Here is a 23,217-nt window from a genome sequence, read left to right on the forward strand (position 1 = left end):
TGCTCATGCTGTCTGACAGATAAAGCGCTATCTGCCTTCCTCTACATGCAATAGCCCACAGAAGCTCGTGAATAATTAGTGTCGCTGTGACTGATCAGAGTGTCTTTGTTTCCTTCCAATGATTGCTTTCATCATTGTATTGTATCTGTGTAGTATTTAATGTTACCCGGATATGTGTGTAATAATCTGCCTGTTTTTTAAATGCAATCAAAACTATGATTCATAGATTCCCTTAATGAACTACACATAGATGTTTGTATGTGTATGATGCATGTGCGCGTCACAGGTTGACAGGTAGACACGAGTGAGATTTCAGTATCTGTGTCTTGAATTACATCATTATATTCTTAGCAGTTTATTTAACAACAGACGCCAAACCTGTCAAAATCTGCCAACTGGTTTGATGTTAGCTGTTCCAGCCCTGCACCATTGTCTGAAATTGGCATTTTGCACTATGATGGGTTGAAGCTAGTTGAAGCCTTTCACTCTATTTGAGGTTAAGCTCTTGATCATGTGTGTGCATGTGTGTGGTCCAAGGTTACTTTGATCTTGCTAATCTAAGGCTTTATCTATTAGCTGTCTGCTGCTTTGGATTAAACAGCATTCGCTTGAATCAATCAATGCGGCTTAATTCCCCTCCTTTTTGTTACTTTATACTCTTGTGGTTCTCTACATTAGGCTCTGACCTTTTTTTAGCAGATAGCATCATTCTGACTACAAACTGACGTTCCCTAATGGACCTGGGTCTCTCACAGGTTGCTCTTTATGGTTATCTGTTATATATTGTGTGCTCATACTTTGCTGGCCTTCAGGAACAAAATGCTGGTCAAAGCAAACAATCTGCGTCCACACGCTCTGACAATCCCATTAAAAACACTCTATGTTTGATGTGTGCAGTGCAGCCTCATGTTGAATTTGTAGGAAAGATTATTAGCCTTTAACTCAGCTTGCTTTGTAATTCCATCTTTTCACCTTGGCTATTTGGCAGGCAAAGAAAGCATACATGTGATGTGTGAAGTGAGGTCTGGGAGTGCCTAGAGAATGATTGGTGATTAGGGCAGGCTTCAATTGCCATGTAGGTGAATGGAACAAAGGTGATGAGAAGGTGATGGGCAGGTATGGCCTTGAGGAGAGGAATGTTGAAGGGCAGATGGTGGAAGATTTTGCTAAAAGGATGGAAATGGCAGTGGTAAATGCTTATTTTAAGAAGAAGGAAGATCATAGGTCAAGTCAAGTCAAGTTTATTTCTATAGTGCTTTTCACAAAAAACATTGTCTCAAAGCAGCTTTACAGAAATTAACAGTCAAGGTGAATGGTATGCATTTATCCCTGATGAGCAGCCGTGGCGACTGTGGCAAGGAAAAACTCCCTTAGATGTTATTAGGAGAAACCTTGAGAGGAACCAGACTCAAAAGGGGAACCCATCCTCATTTGGGTGACATCAAGAGTGTGATCATTAGTTTTTTAACAATACAGAACACTGGAGAGAACTAACATGAGCACTGGAGTGTAAGATTATAAGTAATGTTCTTTCTACAGTCTTATACAGTCATTATGGTTATAAATCTAGGAGCTACTGAGCAACTGATAAAATAGCTCAACATTTGCTATCATCACAGATCCAACACCATCTTCTCCATGGCAGAGCCTTTAAACACTCCAGGAGGTCCAATGTCAAAACTCCACACGTGAAGTGGGATCCAATTGGCACTGGTACATCTCTAGATGGTACGGGATGTTTGCGAGTTCGGCATCTACTTTTTTAAAGGTCCATAATCTTCATGAGGTGGGATGTGACTGGAGCTGGCCAAACCTCAGGATGTCTCGGGATGGGGTGACGTATAAGAGTGGAGGAAGGTGCACACATGCAGGAGATGCAACCTGAAGGAGATTGGAGACGTAGGGTGTTGGCAGGATGACAGTGTAACTAGACAGCATCGAATGGTGGTTTGTAGGACGGCTTTGGAGGTGAAGAAGAAAAGGAGGAGAGTGAGGACTGAAAGAAGAATAAGATGGTGGAAACTGAAGGAGGAAGACTGAAGTGTGAGATTCAGGGAATAGTAAGGAGAAAATTATTTATACCATTTGGCCAGGCATACCAGTAGAAGCATGGAGATGTTTAGGAGAGATTTCATTAGAGTTTTTAACCAGGTGAGAGGATGCCTGAGGAATGGAGAAGTAGTGTTCTGGTACTGTTTTGAAGAACAAGGGAGATGTGTAGACCTGCAGTAACTACAGGGGAATAAAGTTGATCAGTCACACCATGAAGTTATGGGAAATAGTAGTGGAAGCCAGAAAAGGTGACCATCTGTGAGCAACAGTATGGTTTCATGCCAAGGAAGAGCACAACAGATACACTATTTGCTTTGAGAATCTTGATAAAGAAGTATAGAGCAGGTCAGAAGGAGTTGCATTGTGTGTTTGTGGATTTAGAGAAAGCGTAGGAATTGTGGTAATGTATGAGAAAGTCAGGTGTGTCAGAGAAGTATGTGAGGGTGGTGCAGGACATGTTTGTGGACAGTGTGACATCAGTGAAGTGTGCAGTAGGAACAACAGACTGGTTCAAGGCGGAGGTTGGACTGCATCAAGGATCGGCATTGAGCCCTTATCTGTTTACAGTGGAGATGGACAGGTTGACGGATAAGGTCAGACAGGAGTCTTTGTCGACTATGATGTTTTGCGGTTGTGATATGTGGTGAGAGTAGGGCACAGATTGAGAAGAGCCTGGAGAGGTGGAGGTACACACTGGAGAGAAGGGGAATGAATGTCAGTAGGAGTAAGACAGAGTACATGTGTGTGAATGAAAGGAAGGCAGTGGAGTGGTGCAGTTACAGGGAGAAGAGGTGGAGAAGGTGGAGGAGTTTAGGTACCTGGGGTCAACAGTGCAAAGTAAGGAAGAGTGTGTTAGAGAAGTGAAGAAAAGAGTGCAGGCAGGGTGGAGTGGGTGGAGAAGAGTGGCAGGAGTAATAGAAGAGTATCTGCAAGAGTGAAAGGGAAAGTTTATAGGACTGTGGTGAGACCTGCGATGTTGTATAGTTTAGAGACAGTGGCATTGACTAACAGACAGAAGGTGGAGCTGGAGGTAACAGAGATGAAGATGCTGAAATGTTCATTGGGAGTGATGACAATGGACAGGTTTAGAAATGAGTCTATTAGAGAGACAGCACATGTAGGATGTTTTTTGGGGACAAAGTGAAAGAGGCCCGATTGAGATGGTTTGGACATGTGCAGAGGAGGGACATGGGGATTACGGGTAGGATAATGCTGAGGATGGAGCCACCAGGAAGAAGAAACACAGGAGGTATATGGATGTGGTGACGGAAGACATGCAGGTAGTTGGTTTGAAAGAGGCAGATGTGTATATATATATATATATATATATATATATATATATATATATATATATATATATATATATATATATATATATGCATGTCTATATATGGTTCAGTAAATTTACCTATTTCTGCAGAGCAGCTGTATAAAAACTGTGTTCATAGGCATGACAAACTCTAGAGCAGTTTGTGATTAGGGGCAACAAGGATAATATATAAAATTGATATGGATAATAATAAAGAGTATTCACACAATCTTTCATGGTTTTCAGACATTTTATCCCCAATTATGAAACCTAATTTCTTTTTTGTTTCAGTTCTCAAACAGAGGGTAATTTTAAAACAATATATAAAGATTAAACAAAAATTGACATAATGCCAATGCTTTTAGTAACTTCCCTACTGCAGTCATTTGATTCTGATTAGTCAAAATATGCTGAATTTCTTTTTTGTCAAACCTCAGGTGCACATTTATATATTTTTCCAGGGCAATATAATTTCTACAGAAAGAAATGTATATGGAAGATATGCGGCATAAAATAAGGTTAATAACATACGTCTGTTTAAAAAAAATAGCATGAGGCACAAGCTGGTTTATAATTAGATTTAATATTGTGGATCTTGCAAGAAGCCTTCAGTATAGCTGTGACGAACAGCTTCTCTCTCTTTTGCACACCCTGTCATTTCACAGAGAAAACGGAAACTGTAAGCTGGGGGTCAGAGCACAGGGTCAGCCATGATACAGCACGCCTGGAGCACAGAGGGTTAAGGGTCTTACTCAAGAGCCCAAGAGTGGCCACTTGGCAATACGGGGGTTTGAACCCCCGGCCTTCCAATTGCTAACCCAGTGCCTTAACCACTGAGCTACCACTCCCCACACATCAGATCTGATTTTGACCAATCAGATTCAAGCATTTTACCAGACAATTTCAAGGTTTGATAGCAGCAACTCCACTTCACACTATCCATCTATACATTAATTATTTTCCTATAACAGCATATGTGCTGAATTCATACTATACTATATATTTTGTCCTCGTTACCAAAGAAAATATTTATTTGACCTTCTGAAATTAGTGTCTATTGTTCGTATTCACATTCTATTGTGTATTGAGCTGAAACATCCAAAAACTGGTCGTTACTACATTAATTGCATGAGAAAAGTCTATTTTTATGGTATTTTAGCAGCTTGCTTTTTAATATGTTATAGAATTTATTTAAATTTTAGTCTCCTGTATTACTGTATGCAGTTGACAGTTGTCTTGGTGCTGAACTACAATACCCATCACCAACATGTCACCAGATTACTAATCACCCACACCTGGAGTCAGTTACCAGCTCCTATATATACACGCACACTCTAAACACAAATACAGGGCGCAAAGTATCCATCCAGCTCTGCTACACACATCATACACACATACCACACATGCCTTTGATTCATTTATTATCTAGACCTGACAAAGTAAAACAACCCCAGATCATAACACATCCCCCACAGGCTTCTACGGGAAGCATTAGGAATGATGGGTGCATCACTTTGTGTGAATCTTCTTATTTTGATTTGCCCACCACTCTAGAACAGGGTAAACCTGGTCCCATTAGACCAGTTGACTTTTTTCTACTGCTTCGGAGTCCAATCTTCATGTTCCTTTCCAAATTAGCCTTTTTTTCGATTAGCCATACTTGTTTGTGTAAGGCTACACAGCTGTTTAGTTCTAACCTCTTGACTTGTCTTTGCATTGTGTTGAAATGCTCTTACTTGCACCATTTAACATTGGCGTGAGTTTTACTGTTTTTGTATCACTTGACTTCACCAAACCTCCGAACACAATCATTCAAGATTTTGTCCCAACACATTTCTTACTCAAAGATGATGGTTCGTTACTATCCTTCCAGTTTTATTAATGCTTTGGACAGTTCTTTTAACCAATTTTAGTACTTTCAGTGATCTCCTTAGCTTTTTTTTTTTTTTTTTTTTTTTTTTTTTTTTTGCTTGATGCAGGCCAATAATTTGACCCAGAGGATAAGCCTTACGACATGGCATTATGAGTAGTTACTTACTACATCAGTGAGGGTTGTAAGTAACTTGTTGCCAGATTAAACATATTCATCATTGCAGTAATTATTCAAAGGAAGCTTTTATCTATTTGCTCAGTTATTTCCCGATAGTGACTTCCTTTGGCCAAGCGGTGCATTAACCACTTATTTGTTATTGGAAAATTTAAAATCAATAAAAGAGTATTATTATCTCTGTCTTTAACTGTGTTATGTTCTTTATAAAGGTTTAGTGCTGAGAATATCTACTGAAGATGAAAACACTTAAATACGCTCAAATTGTATTATTGCTCTTAATGGTTTGAAGCTTTGGCATGAATCAGTGAAAGGGATTTATGAAGGAAAACTGACACATTGTCATCAGGATGAACGAGTTTAGAGAGATACCCTTTGCAAATGATCCCGATTAAGCCTTTTTATCAAAGCTTGCGCACACACACACACACACACACACACACACACACACACACACACACACACACACACACACACACACTGATACGCACACTTTTAACATGATTTGCATATTAATATAGACTCTTTACTTAGATAGATACACCACCCACATTTAGATTTGTAAATTTTTTACAGCATGTACACACATGATCGAGTCTAGCGATAAATCCTTTTATCAGAGCCATATGTGATGAAGTGTAAATGTAAAACCAATCAGCTTTACAGCTCACGGTTGTTTATTAACCCCTTTTAAACAAGGACATATGCTCACAACAGGTCTGTTGAAAGACAAAAAAAGATGGAAATGATCAAGATCATTTTAATCATTTAATTTAATTTAGTATATTAGTATTACGGATGTAACTGTACACAAAATTCATGATTCGGTTTGTACCTCGGTTTTTAAATCATGGTTCGGTTCAGTTTTACTTCTGATAAGGTGAAGAAATGCAAAATATAATATTGAGTGTAGTTTTCTATTAATGCAGTTTAATTTAATTGACATTTGTTAATTAAATTATTAATTAAATTAAACTGCATTAATAGAAAACTACACTCAATATTATATTTTGCATTTGTGAACATCAACAGTTTACATTTTTGAAACAATTTAAAATAAAATGCCCGATTGGTTAAATAATATATATAAATTATATTTTAGAATAAACTTTCTTTCAGCATCTCCCATTAGGGGTCGCCACAGCGGATCATCCGTATTCATGATCTGCATGTTTGATTTGGCACATGTTTTTACGCTGGATGCCCTTCCTAACGCAACCCTCCCCATTTATCCGGGCTTGGGACCGGCACTAAGAGTGCACTGGCTTGTGCAACTATAATGGCTGGGGTTGGTTCCCTGACCAGAGATCGAACCCGGGCCGCAGCGGTGAGAGTGCTGCAGCCTAACCACTAGACCACCAGGGAACCTATAAATTATATTTTAGAATAATTTATAAAAATGAAATATAAAAAATTGAAATAGAATAAATCGATTTAATACAATTTTTATTATATTGATTAAATAGAGTAATACATTTTCACAAATTAAATTGATAAAAAATTATTAAATGAATGGAAAAATTTAATTGCATTAGACCCCATTTGGGTAATACAGATGTGTATATGAGTGTGTGTGTGTTTTACGTTGATATTTAATTTTCTAAAGATATGATCTACTTGAATGTTCTACTAATTTCAGCATTAACAAATGTCTTTATTCCTTTCATCCTTCATTTATTCACTTTCTCGTTATTTGGATTTGTCAGGATTTTCTTCTTTTTTAGGGGAAAAATCTTTTAAGCAAACTCAAAAGAATCTATATCACTAGACTGTTGGATTTAGACGTTGTCAGGAAGCGATTTCCTGCCTGTGCAAAACAAAGTGCGAGGCAGAGACTAAAACTTGTGGCCCTCCACTTAATACATATAATTCCACACATAAATAGGATTGCATTCAGTACACATGTGCATCGAAACGAAAAAGCCCTGTACCGAAATGGTTCAGTACAAATAAGTGTACCTTTACACCACTCGTAAATATGTAGTGAGTCTCTGTAGACAAGACAAGAGTTTTGTGTTCATGTGTTTTGTGTTCACTCAGCTCTAATAGTGCCCTATTATTTTCTTTTCCTCTTCCTTCCCCTCAGATGCGAAAGTTTGTCCATCGAAAGAGTTCCTGTGTCGCAACGGCATGTGCGTGGCCCCAGTATTTGTCTGTGATGGTGACGATGACTGCGGAGACAACAGCGATGAAGAGAAGTGCACATTAGTCCCAGCCACCACATGCAGCCCTCAGGACTTCCGCTGTAACAACTCGGAGTGTATCCCGGCCCTGTGGAGCTGCGACGGCGACCCTGACTGCAGAGATAAATCAGACGAGGCGGCAGAGCGTTGCAACAGCAGGAACGAGCCGAAGAAGCCGGGCTGCGCAGCTGGAGAGTTCCGGTGTGGCAGCGGAGAGTGCATCCATCTCAACTGGAAATGTGATGGTGACCCAGACTGCAAGGACAAGTCCGATGAGACAAACTGTCGTAAGTACAGAAGCAGTCAGCATCCGATCTGTGACAAGTAAAGCCATTTAAAAAGTAAAAGAACTAGCAGCTGCTGACATGATGCACTTACAGTAAATACACTGCAAAGATCACAGCAATATCCTACATCCATGATCACTTGCTTGTAGGAAGGAAAATACTGTCAAATAAAAATACATTTCCGAAGGAGAGTAAGGAAAAACACTACGAGAGGGAGCAAGTGAAATAAAGAAGAAGAGAGAGAAGTTGGAAAGGGGCCAAAGATTAAAGGAAATAAGTCAAACAAGATATATTGGAAGCAAACATGAAAGTGAAAAAGAGAGGTGAAAGGAGGATGGAAACAGGGAGAAAAGAAAACAAGAAGAATAGGAAGGAAAATGGGAAATGAGGAGAAAGTGAAGCATGGATAAAACAAAGAAAAATAGGATAAACGAAAGCAAGAAGGGATGAAAGAACAAGTGAAGGAAAGGATTGCAGATTGGAAGGAAAGAAGAAGAAAGAGTCGGAGGAAGAAAAACAGAAAAAGGTGATAAGGGAAAGACAGAATGACACAAACCATGGACAGACACAGACAGACAGACAGACAGACAGACAGACAGACAGACAGACAGACAGACAGACAGACAGACAGACAGACAGACAGACAGACAGACAGACAGATAGATAGATAGATAGATAGATAGATAGATAGATAGATAGATAGATAGATAGATAGATAGATGGACGGATGGATAAATGTTAGGTCGAATATATGTGAAAAAAAAAAAAAGAAAAAACAGATTTATGTACATTGTTAAAAAAGCACACCATAATGAACGAAAGGGGAGCAGAGAAGGAAAGGAAATTAGATCTTTGGGTTTTAAGTGAAAGTTTCTGTATTAAATAGTCTGACAGAATCAAATGTAAACTAGTTCTGTAGTAGAAATGCTCTTTTGGCATTATCATATAGTCTCTCATTTACCTTTTCCTAGATTTGTATTAATAAGATATCATTTGTATTCATTTAGTTTAATACATGCCCTACATTTGTATTGATTTGCTTTCCAGGATGACATCCCTGAAATGAGCTTTGCAGTAAATCACTCTGTGCCCCTACATTCATTTATTTGCATGTAAAATGCTCTCGACTTGTTGGAGTCAGACATGCGATGTCCTGATGCTCTGCATAAATGTTATTATTACAACAAAGGGAACTACTATAAAATTTTACATCATATCTGGAACATCTGGAAGAGCTGCTGTTGCAACCAACCAGAATTGAGGATTTAGTTGTACCTGGTATAAACTGTGTGTGTGCGCACGCACATGTGTGTGTTTCTACATTCCAGACTAGCCCCTTTGACATGCATCTTAGTGTCTGAGCCATGTAAACCTGAGTCCTTTGCTGTAGAGAGGAAATCAGTGTGGTGCCATTCACTATTGCAATTCTTGTTGCTAAGGAACCGTGTGTGCGTTTGTGTGTGTGTGTGTGTGTGTGTGTGTGTGGTAACCCTGTGTGCATTGTGGTACAATGGAGGCCCCTTGAATTTGAGACTCTCTTTTTGTGCAATACTTTATGCTTTTCATTTCCAATTTAAAACACCTGCACGATTTTGCATGTGTTTATTTTCCCAGAAAACAATAAGGAATCTTAAAGATTGTCTACACATTTAGCTAAATAGAGTATAAAATAGAGAAAATATTGGGTTTTTTTGGCCACCATAAAAAATCATTTTTTTTTTTTTATTGTAAACATTTTAAAAGATACAGTTCGGCGTCTTTTTTTTTTTGTTGTTGCAAAAATTAATTGAAAAGCATTTAGAAGTTTTTCTTTGAAAAATATTGAAAAGAAAAAAAAGAAAAAAAAGAAAAACAGATTTATGTACATTGTTAAAAAAGCACACCATAATGAACGAAAGGGGAGCAGAGAAGGAAAGGAAATTAGATCTTTGGGTTTTAAGTGAAAGTTTCTGTATTAAATAGTCTGACAGAATCAAATGTAAACTAGTTCTGTAGTAGAAATGCTCTTTTGGCATTATCATATAGTCTCTCATTTACCTTTTCCTAGATTTGTATTAATAAGATATCATTTGTATTCATTTAGTTTAATACATGCCCTACATTTGTATTGATTTGCTTTCCAGGATGACATCCCTGAAATGAGCTTTGCAGTAAATCACTCTGTGCCCCTACATTCATTTATTTGCATGTAAAATGCTCTCGACTTGTTGGAGTCAGACATGCGATGTCCTGATGCTCTGCATAAATGTTATTATTACAACAAAGGGAACTACTATAAAATTTTACATCATATCTGGAACATCTGGAAGAGCTGCTGTTGCAACCAACCAGAATTGAGGATTTAGTTGTACCTGGTATAAACTGTGTGTGTGCGCACGCACATGTGTGTGTTTCTACATTCCAGACTAGCCCCTTTGACATGCATCTTAGTGTCTGAGCCATGTAAACCTGAGTCCTTTGCTGTAGAGAGGAAATCAGAGTGGTGCCATTCACTATTGCAATTCTTGTTGCTAAGGAACCGTGTGTGCGTTTGTGTGCGTGTGTGTGTGTGTGTGTGTGTGTGGTAACCCTGTGTGCATTGTGGTACAATGGAGGCCCCTTGAATTTGAGACTCTCTTTTTGTGCAATACTTTATGCTTTTCATTTCCAATTTAAAACACCTGCACGATTTTGCATGTGTTTATTTTCCCAGAAAACAATAAGGAATCTTAAAGATTGTCTACACATTTAGCTAAATAGAGTATAAAATAGAGAAAATATTGGGTTTTTTTGGCCACCATAAAAAATCATTTTTTTTTTTTTATTGTAAACATTTTAAAAGATACAGTTCGGCGTCTTTTTTTTTTTTGTTGCAAAAATTAATTGAAAAGCATTTAGAAGTTTTTCTTTGAAAAATATTGAAAAGAAAAAAAAAGAAAAAAAAGCTCACATTTACCTAGTGTGCATAAGTGTGCACATTTCTATACTACGACAGCCTTTTAGTGCCTCGTCAAAAAATTTTAAATACTAAGATTAGGAGAATGAAGTCACATGAGAATAAAATCGATATATTTTGAGAATCTTGCGAAATGATTTGAAATATTTTACAAATAAAGTGGTAATAAGACGAGATTAAAGTGGTTATATTTTGAGAATAATTTAGGATTTAGCAATAAGAAAAATCTGTACAGATTTACAGTATAGTTAGTAAACAGACACTGCGGTGGTTATGTAGGAAACGATTTATTCAGAAGAAAAAAAAATCAGACAGACATTGAGGAAGTCTAAAGGATATTGATGGTTACATCTGTGTGCTATTGGAAGAGGATATTCTTGCACTCTAGTCCTTGTCCAGCTGTTTAACTGACATTACACATTGGCTGGCTAGTAATTTTCTAAGTCTTAATGAGAATAAGTGTGAATGTATATCATTTAGTACGCAGGAGCAGCCTGAAACTTAGTGGTCTCGCACCAGATTTTAAAACTGCTCCTTATTTAGGCAGTACTCAGTCCTCTCTCAATCGCCTACAGCTGGTTCAGAATGCTGCAGCATGTTTAAAATAGCTTTTAACAGGTACCAGTAAGCGTGCACATATCACCCCGGTCCTTTTCTCTCTCCACTGGCTCCCGGTACAGTACAGAATTCAATATAAAATCGTATTATTTGTTTTTAAATCTCTGTCTGGTACGGCCCCAACCTATTTAAATGCCATCTGCGCACCCATGGCCAAACTCTCAGGTCCTCTAATCATGTCTTGCTCGAAGCGCATAGAACAAGATAAATCGTTGGGTGACCGCGCCTTCTCAGTGGCAGCTCCTAAGCTTTGGAATTCCCTCCGTCCTGATCTCACCTCTGAAAGGGAATTCTCTACTTTTAAAGCTAAACTAAAGACCCACTTATGCAGCAAAGCCTTTGTTTTGTAGTAGAGGGTGTGCTTAGTCTTCTGCTTCTTAACGTTTATATTTATTTGTTGTGTTTTATTGCTTATTTTATTTTCTCCTGTTTTATCTCCTACTATTTACTTTTATTTTCTTTTAGAATTTCTTTTAGAATTATTTCTATATTTTATTACTTTCATGTTAACTCTAATTCAATTACTATTATTTGCACATTGCATTTTGCACTGCGGTGAGACCTGAGATGTTGTATGGTTTAGAGACAGTGGCATTGAGTAAAAGACAGGAGGTGGAGCTGGAGGTAGCAGAGATGAAGATGTTATGAAGGTTTTCGTTGAGAGTGACGAGGATGGACAGGATTAAAAAAGAGTTTATTAGAGGGACAGCGCATGTAGGACGTTTTGGAGACAAGGTGAGGGAGGCGAGATTGAGATGGTTTGGACATGTGCAGAGGAGGAACATGGGGTATATCAGTAGGAGAACGCTGAGGATGGAGCCACCAGGAAGGAAGAAAAAAGGAAGGTGAAGGAGGAGGTTTATGGATGCGGTGAGGGAAGACATGCAGGTAGTTTGTAAGAGGCAGATGAAGAGGACACGAGAAGCCGAAAGAAGAAGAATTTTACACTTTGTTCAGCACCTAGGTTCTACCTGGTAGTTGTTAAGTGTTACATAAATAATGTTTTAATTGAATTAAACTGATATGTTGTTTTAAAAAAAAAAATAGAAGATGATCAAAGAAATGAACCCTAAAAGAGTTGAACACCAGCGTGCTTGACGTCGCCATTACTTGAGCCAGAGTCCAGGTTAATATATTGCGACTTCTCGTGTTCTCTCATTGTTTTGGCTTTAATCTCGTAAATTTACTTTTTCTCAAAAAAAGTACGACTTTGTTCTCGTATCGCTACGACTTTAATCTCGTAATCTTATTACGACACTTTTTTTTTATAGAAAAGATTACATCAGCATGGCACATCTGGACTTGGCAATAGTTTTTCATTCTTTCTTGCAATAACATTCTAAATCATAAGGGCATCTCCTGTGCACAGCCAACTTCAGGTCACGCCACGGACTTGGATGTGTCAGATATTTGTTTTGGCTAGGCCTTTCTGATCTAACCTGATCTTGGTTTTACCATTCCTTTGTTAGTTCGGATGTATGCTTTGGGTCACTGTCATGCTGAAAGGTGAAATTCCTTTTCCTTTTCAGCTCACTATCGGACATCTGAAGGTTTTGCACTAAAATCAATCCATGCAATCCATGATCCTCTTTACCTTTGTAAAAGCCCCAGTTCTGGATGATGAAATGCAGCCCTAAAGCACGATGCTTTGTCCCCTGTGCTGCACCGTGGATATGTTTATTATTTTACCATTTTTAGTTCTTTTTTGCACCAAAATTAATTTTTAGGTTTCAGAAATGATGGTCTCATCAGGCTATAATACAGTGTGGTTTGTGGTCATTTAGTTGACCTTGGATGTTTTTTTATAAGAAAGGTCTTTGGTCTAGCAATCATCCATGAAGACATGAAGAAATAGCTCGATTAAAATTCAGACACTAGCAAGGCGAGTGTGTGTCGGTGTGTAAGTGTGTGTGTATTTTTCTCTAAAGAGATGCATCCAGCATGAAATAATTTTCTCTGTTTTCCTGAAATTGATCACCAGTTTATCTCCCGCAGCTGCGGCACTACAGAGACGCGCGCCGTGAATAATTAAACAAGCTTTAAAAAAGATGAATGAGAACAACAACATCCCACACAAGCAGCACAAATCACAGCGTACACCTACTTTATGAATTTCCTTGTTTACCGAACGTATTAGGATAAAGCAATAGGTGTTAATGCGAGGGGGGTCGAAGGGATTTTGCTTTGGCATTGTAGCCCACTTCGCGTCTGACCTGACTGCAGTAGAACAGACAAAAACATCTGCTATGCTGTAATTATGAATAACATCATTAACTGTGTGTGTGCGCATGTGTGTGTGTGTGTGTGTGTGTGTGTGTGTGGCTCCTCAGCCCTGCTCACCTGCAGACCGGATCAGTTTCAGTGTGGTGACGGCTCCTGCATTCATGGCACTAAGCAGTGTAACCACGTGCACGATTGTCCCGACTTCAGTGACGAAGCCGGCTGTATCAACAAGAGTATGTCTCTTTTTTTTTATGTTTTCTCTTTTTTTCATGCTACCTTTCCTAGAACAAAGTAATCATGATGAACCAAATTCTTTAAATCTGAAATTAGATTTAAATGTCGGTGAAGATCATATAATGAAATGCCAAAAATATTATCCACTTTTGACCTTTTGAGATTTCTTTTAAAATGCTGTCATTTTTAAAAAGCAGTTTAAATATAGATAATACACATTTTGCCTGATATCATCATGTTCTAAACCTGATCTACCTTGACCATGGTGTGTTTGTATGTGAGAGAAAAATAAATCTGAGATAACTCGGTTGTGTTTTCTCGCAGCTACGAAATGCGAAGGGCCGCTGAAGTTCATGTGTAATAACGGAGAGTGTATTGACAGCAACAGGGTGTGTGACAGCAACAAGGACTGTAAAGACTGGTCGGACGAGCCTATGAAGCAGTGTGGTAGGTATCGCAGCACACACTCGCATACGCACGCATGTAGTGCGTTATGTTACGATATTATGACGTTCGATGCATCAACGTGGAGTCATTAAAGAATCATGATACTTTTAAGAATCGATTCTTTTCCCTCGTTCCTATCGATGCATTCAGTTCGAAGTTCAAGTAGAAATATTGATTTGTTTGCTCTGCAGATTTTACAATATCCTTTACCCCCATACATAAGTGTACAAAGTGAACTGATTTCATATATCAGATGCGAGCTCACACCTGCAACTGCCCAGTGATTTCCAAGCATTTCCCCTATAAGCCAATATCCTCTGCATGTTCCCTACTCGAGGATGTTAATTGAGGATATATGACATTTTCAAAATGCCAGCTTGTGTTTGTAAATGTTCTCGCGCACACAGTGCTTTTTCTCTTCCTCTCTCTCTGTCGCTCGCGCGTTCTCTCTGGTGGCTTATCTTCACTATGAATCTTTAATGCAAAACATATAAAGAGGAACGGCTGCTGTTGAAACGGATGTTAATTTCCCTGAGGGGGGCTGCTCTGCTCTCTCCACCCCGCAAATGAGATTGGATGGAGCACCTGCTTCCCTGCCACACCCCGCTAGCTTCAAGTGCACACGAGGCGACTCCAGATTGTCCAGAGCCTATGAACAATACATGTCACCTTTAACATATTCATGAATATGTGCAATTATTCATCGTTTGTGAAAGTGATATTTTACCCTGCTCTCAGGGCTGCAGAGGGTCCCTCATCCTCAATGCACATGCTATAAATACAAATAAAGGTATTCCCAGAATTACGATGGTTCGACTTACGATTTTTTTATATTACAATAATGACAGAGATTGACAGACATTCTGAGAAAATATTTGCATCCATTGCATGGATATTTGCAATATGTTGCATCTCCCTCCGTGTGAGATGCCTTGCCCTCATCAGCGGTCGACAGAGTTCAGTTTTCTCGGTGTTAGAGCGTGTATTTTTCCTGTGTTTTCTTGTGTTTTAAAGCCCAATCTGAGCTCTTGTCTCTCTTCTTTTTATTGCCAGCACCGGACACTGAAACAGATTGTGTCCGGCTCCGCCCTTCACTTGCAAATCGGCACATGCATATATACTGTGAAGTTCATTACGGTAGTGTAAATTGCCCTGTTTTCCTAAATTATGTACTGTAATTAATTTATTATTAACAAATTACAGCTTACTACCCCATACTGATCACCATTCTTTAGGATTCCTGGATAGGCTCGGCCATGTCTCGAATTATGATATTTTCCAGTTACTATGGGGTCATCAGAACGCATCTCCATTGTAACTCGGTGTGTGTGTGTGTGTGTGTGTGTGTGTGTGTGTATGTATATATATATATATATATATATATATATATATATATATATATGTATATATATATATATATATATATATATATATATATATATATATATATATATATATATATATATATATGTATATGTATATATACACACACACAAGATAACAAAATGCAGTAGACAGACAGACAGACAGACAGACAGACAGACAGACAGACAGACAGACAGACAGACAGACAGACAGACAGTTAGATAGATAGATAGATAGATAGATAGATAGATAGATAGATAGATAGATAGATAGATAGATAGATAGATAGATAGATAGATAGATAGATAACTTTTGTATTAAGGATGAGGGACAGTCTGTATATATTCTATGTAAAATAGAATATTCAATATATATTATATATATTATAATAATTATATATTATAATTATAAAATTATATATTATATATATTTTATTTATTTATTTTTATATTATTATAAATTATATATTAATATTTTAAGATAAATTTCAAATCCAAGGGTTTATTTTACAAAATGTATACCAATACAATACCAAAATGAATAACATATTAAGTATTAAATAATCATGGACATCATTTTATTTTGCTCTATTTATGTCTGTTACTGTTACTGATTAACTAAGTTTTATTTTGAGCTTGTTAGAGTAAAACATCATCTTCAATAGTGAGCAGATCCAGCATGCATAGTCCTTAATAAAAATGACTCATGAGCAATCCTGGTACATGCACATAAAGTTTCCATGCTCATAAATGTCATTCAAATGTACAGCATCTTGAGCTCACTGATATTTAACTTTCTTGAATAGTAGGAAGAAAGTGTACTTCCTCCTGAGAGTTTGCTTTGCTTTGATCATTAATTATAATTAGATGTGCAGATCACTGTCATATTGTGTTGTCTACAATAGTTAAAACTACATTTATTCCAGCACAAGGACTAATACGTATTCAGAACCTGTTATTGAACATAAGGTTCATTAGCATTCCTACATCAATTGCCTTGACATTGCATTGTAATTGCTATTTTCTTTTAAGGATATTGGGCACCATAATCAGGTCCAGATCTCTCTCTCAAAAAAAAGTATATATACACTATATCGACAAAAGTATGTGGACACCTGATTCTTTTAGCCTTTTGTGGTTCTTCCACAAACTGTTGCAACAATGTTGGAAGCAGACAATTGTATAGGATGTATTTAACTAGGAGAACCAGAGCTTAGACCTCAACCCTATTGAATAATGTAGCTTTGAGATAAATAAAAAACACTGACTGCACCCCAGGCCTCCTCAAACTACATGACTTCACTAACACCATTGGGACAAGCACACTTCGAAATCTAGTTAATCATCTTCCCAGAAGAGTGAAGTAGATTTTAACAGCAAATGGGGACCGAGTTTGGAATGGGATGCTCAAAAAGCACATAGAATCTTATGGTCAGGTGTCCACAAACTTTTGTCCATATAGTGTGTTTTAGATGTCATGTTTAATCAGATTATATTAGTCAGTGTTTTAAATAACTGCAGGTTGCATAACTTGTTCAATACAAGGTTTGGAATGGATTTTAGAAATCTATCATGATCTATCATGACCCTGACCAGGATAGAGTGGTTACCAAGGATACATAACTGAACAGATGAATAATTTTGAACTTGTTAATCTCAATAAAACTCAGTCTCAATCTCAGTTAGACCAGTTCTTAAGAACTGAATATGGAAATAAATAGTAAGTTACCTTTTAAGACAAATAAGTGAGTAGATTTGAAGTGTAGAAATGGACCAAAAGGTGGATAATTTCTGAGCTATTATTTACAAATCATAGGAGTTTTGCAATGTATCTAATAACATCTGATGATAACAAATGGATATACAAACTGTTTCATTATTTATTCATTATTTATATGACTGTCATATTTGCATTCTTCTGTTTATCTGTAGATTTATAAGAATCTCTCATAAGTGTAGTTATAGGCTTAATGGACTTTAGGAAGTTTTATCCAATTTTCCATTTAGTTCTAGTGACCCACAGTACAAGCACAAATAAATATTGATCAATATGTACCATGAAAAGTACATGTACTCGAGTGTAATTCGTTATGTCGCTCATTATGTCTAAACAGATGAAAAAATATGCAGTAGATACTTCTTTTCTGGGAGGGACCACAACAGACTAATTCACAAGGTATCTGGTTGAGAGATTTGCATCAAGTCTGGGATACAACAATAATGTAATTCGAGTGAGAGGTTTCCTGCAAACACAAGTGAGTCAGATGTTTATTAAGATGAGTGGTAAATAAAATAGCATCCTGATAACGTGCTGGTCCAAAATGTGTTAGTTTGAATAAAGCTACTAATTCATATTTTGCGAAAGAGAACCAACCAAATTTCTTGATGTTAGAAAAGATGATGGATAGATACAAACAAAGTTAGTAACTGAGACAGACTAATTATGGACTTGTATGTGTATGTGACAAATAAAATTTGATTTGATTTGATTTGATTCGAGTGATGTAGCTGAGCTTGAGTTCCTATCAGAGCCACTATTTATAGACCATACTGGCAGCGCTGGCATTTTTACCGCCAGGTTTTTTTTTTTTCCAAGTCAAGTGAACCTGGGATATGATAAGGTTTAAATTGAATAAAGAAATATCAGTTTTAGGCCACACCCACTTCCATTTAAAGGTACAGATGCTCAGAGCGCTAAAGAGCTGGAGACAGTGTAATTGCATTACATCCTTAAGTACATACTCCACCATGTGTCTTAATTCATTTCACTACTTTGCAGTCAGTCATTCGTATGCTGACGAGGCAGGCTAATTACTGTGTACATCGCTGCTGATTGTGAAAGCTTCTTGAGCTTGTTATGATAATGGGCATGCTTAGCATTTCTGCTGCAGGAAGTGAAATGTATTTTGGTTTCAAAGCAATTAGAAAGTGAATATTTTTTGGGGGTGCGATGCATACGGCCTAGCTCTCCCTCCCTGCTGTGAAAGCTTCCTGACAAGTACCTAAGATTGCTCAGATGTGTTCTGCCTACCATTACCACTACTTTCACTACAATCAGGCACATTATCATGTCCTCATTTCTCAGCATTTAAGATAAGTCTCTTGCCTTTCTGGAGCAGTGTGAGGGCAAGCAGGGGAGATTTTACTCAGCTCATCATTTTCCTGTCAGCCCGAGACTCCGCTGAGAAAAGGGAAATGAATCAACAGTTCTTGTCAAGATGCCAGGAACACGTTTCATACAGCATCCAATCCCTGCTGGATTTACTGACCTTTTCTTCTTTAACTGCTGTCTTTTCTAAACCATAGGCCTCAACGAATGTGCCAGTAACAATGGCGGCTGCTCTCACATATGCAGGGATCGGCAGATAGGCTATGAGTGTGATTGTCCCTCAGGTTACACATTGCTGGATCAGAGGACTTGTGGAGGTAAAGATTTCTTTTCATTTCACTGATGTTGTACAGCACATTCATAGCACTGAATTGAACCACTGATAAGATACAGATGTTTAGGGTGTGTACAGAGTGTATACACATTTTTGTATTTTGGCCTCCCAATCATATAATCAATATCAATATCTTTTAAATGATATTCTGTCTAAATTTAGACAAACAAGCATAAAAACACACTTTTTGGCTAAAAAAAAGTTTTTTTCTGTTTATTACATGTTTTATTAACTAAAAAAAAATGATATACTTACCCAGAGCAATGGCGTATTTTATAATTTTTAAAACCTTTTTAATCTTGACTAGACAGTGTGATCATAAGATTGAACTACTTTAACAAATGCAGTGGTAGAAACGAAAAAGTGTGAGTTTCTTATACCGTGACCCACACTTTGATCAAGTTAGTAGCTGGTCACATACTGTAGCAAGCAAAATCAATTCAGATACTGGATGTTGAATTGTGTTTGATGCTCCAGCGACACAGTCAGAATTTTAACACCAATTTACTTCTTGTGCAGATTGGTTGGTAGCCAGATTTTAAAATGGTAGAACTTAACTCGTATTTGAGATACAAATAAAGCACAATTAATTCTCTAGTTTTCACAAACACATATAATAGGGTTAGGAAATCATTCACAATGGCAAGGGTTTTCCCAGGTAACACATTTACAATAAAAGCATAGGTGATGAGTTATAGAATATTACAATACAATACAATACAATACAATACAATACAATTGTCATCTTGGAAAGCAAAGTTTTTCATACAGTTTCTATGTAACGTGTTTAAATATATATTGTTTTTCTCCAGACATAGACGAATGTGAGAATCCAGACGCCTGCGGTCAAATATGTGTCAACTACAAAGGTGCCTACAAGTGTGAATGCTACGAGGGTTATGAATTAGATCCTGTTTCCAACACGTGCAAAGCTGTGGGTAAGGCAGATTTGATGCATTTCATTTTACAGAAAATACTTCCGTTTAGAATTCATGTGAGATTTTCAGTGGCATGCTAAGAATGATTCACTAATGAAATTCTGACTCAAACCGTTTCCTACATAATAAAATGCACAATACAATGCAACACAATAAAGTTTTGGTCTTTCAAAAAGAAGACGAGGATGTAGCTGGGTATTTTAAGGAATGTATAACCACAGATATTTTTTGGGGGGAACAAAAGTGCATAAACTTCTGAAAGTTAAAAGATATAGCATTTGAGTGCTTGATTGACAGATGTAACCAGTCTCAGGATGACTTCCCTTTTAGTAGGATCAAATAAAAACTATACAGTCTTTAAAACTGTGAGATCGCCCCTATTTGATGTCCTGAAAATGAACATTCAAGTTCATCTGAGTCAAAAGCAAAATACAAATGAAATTGGGTGAGAACTGGAAACTAATCTAATCTATAGGAATAATACAATTATATAAACATGAATGAATAGAAAAATAACATTGATTTGATAGCAAAGGTTAAATTTAGTAAAACAATTTAGCAAAAACATAGCATTCTCATTCAGATACAAATCAGAAATTATGAAAGACAAAGCTATATAAAAGTGCTTATCAAGGAGACAAGGAACAGGTGAGTGACATGAGACCAAACTATAGAAGCATCAGCTGCTGGGACAGGGGTAAGTAGGAAGCATACAGACTGTACATATAGATTGAAGACTCCAGGTATAACAATTTGCAATTGTAATTCTGCAATTAAAACTGTGTAAATTAAATGTAGTTTTTACACTGGTTACACAGACATTCTCGAACACAGAATTACTGAAAGTTTAGCGTAAACATTTATATACTAATCGCACATGCTTTTTTCACACATACCTTTTTTGAACTTGAAACAATTCTACAACTCAAAACATTAAGCTATCTAACGGGGACTCCTAAAAGGGACTTTTTTTTGTCATAAATCATATGTCATAATTGGAGGAGAACGAATACATTATATGGTGGTGTCAGGGTACACCCTGCTTCTTCCCCGCCTGCTCGGAGCTCATCACCATCCTACTGATTCCGAACACCTGCCTCTCGTTTACCATGCCCATATAACCACTTCTCTCACCCCACTTCAGCGTCCGTTATTGTTTTTGTTGGGGTCTTTGTGTTTTGCTGCAGTACTCCATTAAAGCTTTCTTATTTTTTTGGCGCTTCGGCTTCCGTCTCAGTCACTCACCTAACAGGTGTATTTTCCTCTGAATAAAAATCTATCTATTGCAATATAATGAGAAATATAGTAATAGTGAATTTACTTAATTACATTTTTCATTACATCATTTAAAAAAATACGTATGTTTAAACTTCAGTGAATAAAAAGGCACTTTTATTGGTCTATATTGTTTATTATTTGGAAATATATAAAAAAAAATAGGGCACAAAATGTTCCATTATGGCAGTGCTAAATTAGTTTTCACTAGTTTGTAATTTAGTCTTTAATATACAAATGCCAAGTCTATTGAATGCCCTGTTCATTATTAAGCGCAAGTAGGAGGGAGGGGGTCTGTAAAGTGCTAGTCATCATTCTTATATCCCATGAAGTAACTGAAGACATCACTAATAATGAGGAGCGGGATACAATAATTGGTTCCGCTTTGTTTTAAATGGTGTGAAAATCGCATTGATTATTGCACTCACCGGCAAATGAGTCTTTATTACCTCTCAGGAAGAAATAAGCCAGTGTAGTCAAGATGAGGCATGTGCAATCCCACAGCCAAGCCTTAGTGCTTTCTTACAAAAGCAAATGATCATTTTTTTAAAATACTGGTCATGTACAAAGAGGTTATCATTAGTCGAGCAGCTTATTTCATTGCACACTGTGTAAATATAAAGTGGTTTGCATTGTGATTGTGAGGGTAATGTTGACTTGATGAAGATAACCTTATTTTTAACGAATTGGCAAGATGGAAGGAAATTCCAGAGTCTCTGCTTTTCTCCTCTCAATAGGGAATGCCAGCTGGAGGGACACTGTCATTATGCATATTGTGCCACAGTGAGCTAGAAAACAGCCTCAGGCTAAACAGCATGGAGAGTATTTTCTGTCTTTGGAAGACATTTCATTTATCATTTTACTTCTTGGATGAGTGGTTTTGTTTTTGGGTTTTTTTTTTTTTGTAAATAATGCTGCTTTTCTGTTCTGGATATTCTCTTGGTACAATGGTGTTCTTTTTGTAATCATGTGGCTCACGTATATATTGGATAGGGATTAGCCACATGAAAATGCGCTTAAAAATTCCGTTTGATACAGATTCTGATCAGATCACGGCATGAGGCACTCTCAGAGAGCACAATGATTTACGAAACCCTTTAGATGTTGTTGCTTCACATTTTAACAGGTCATGTGGAAATAAGCCAGCCGTGCGTATATTAGAACAAATAAAAAAGATGATGCTCTTGATATTCAGGTGTAAATAGGGAACTGGAAATCTGGTATATGCAAGAAAATATAGGCAGTCCCAGAGTTACAATGGTTCGACTAACGTTTTGTTTATCTTACGATGATGATATCAATAGGACATAATAAGACAATAAGTGTGTTTTGGTAATTTAAAGCCTATTTTTAATTCTTCTTTATCGTCTATGCGCCCACTGCCACAAACATATATACTACTGTCAAGTTTATACATTACGATGGTGTCAATATCTTTGTTTTGATAAATTATCTACTGTAATTTGTTAAATAATTAATAAATACAGTGTACCACCTCATACTGATCACCATTTTTTAAGATTCCTGGGAAGGCTGGGCCATGTCTCGACTTATGATATTTTTAAGTTACGATGGGGTCATTGTAACACATCTCCATCGTAAGTCTACCTGTTATTCCTTATGTATCATTTGGATGGATAATAGCACACTATCTCACAAATTTTGTGTACGATATATAATAAAAAAATAAGTGCAATTAAACAAATAAGTAAGTTGTGCAAAAAATTCCAAACAAAGGTTTGGATGGAAAGCAATACTGAAAGTCACCAATGGTCAAACTTTTATTAAAGTTGGAAATTCCAAAATGAGTTACATTTTATTTGGCAGATGTTCTTATCCGGAGCGAATTATTCAGAGCAACA

General features: G+C 37.1%; 1 protein-coding gene across 6 annotated transcripts in view; it reads left to right on the forward strand.

Moving 5' to 3' along the window:
* lrp8 (low density lipoprotein receptor-related protein 8, apolipoprotein e receptor) overlaps positions 1 to 23,217 on the forward strand; it is a 195,740-nt gene that overhangs the window by 131,359 nt on the left and 41,164 nt on the right. For all 6 annotated transcript variants that reach the window (XM_046854040.1, XM_046854048.1, XM_046854005.1 and 3 more), the window contains exons 5-9: positions 7,495 to 7,878; positions 13,762 to 13,887; positions 14,213 to 14,335; positions 19,006 to 19,125; positions 19,955 to 20,080. In XM_046854040.1, coding sequence (XP_046709996.1) covers positions 7,495 to 7,878; positions 13,762 to 13,887; positions 14,213 to 14,335; positions 19,006 to 19,125; positions 19,955 to 20,080 — 879 coding nt within the window. The remainder of the gene's footprint in view (positions 1 to 7,494; positions 7,879 to 13,761; positions 13,888 to 14,212; positions 14,336 to 19,005; positions 19,126 to 19,954; positions 20,081 to 23,217) is intronic.

This window comes from Silurus meridionalis, chromosome 1, assembly GCF_014805685.1.
Source record: "Silurus meridionalis isolate SWU-2019-XX chromosome 1, ASM1480568v1, whole genome shotgun sequence".
NCBI lineage: Eukaryota > Metazoa > Chordata > Actinopteri > Siluriformes > Siluridae > Silurus > Silurus meridionalis.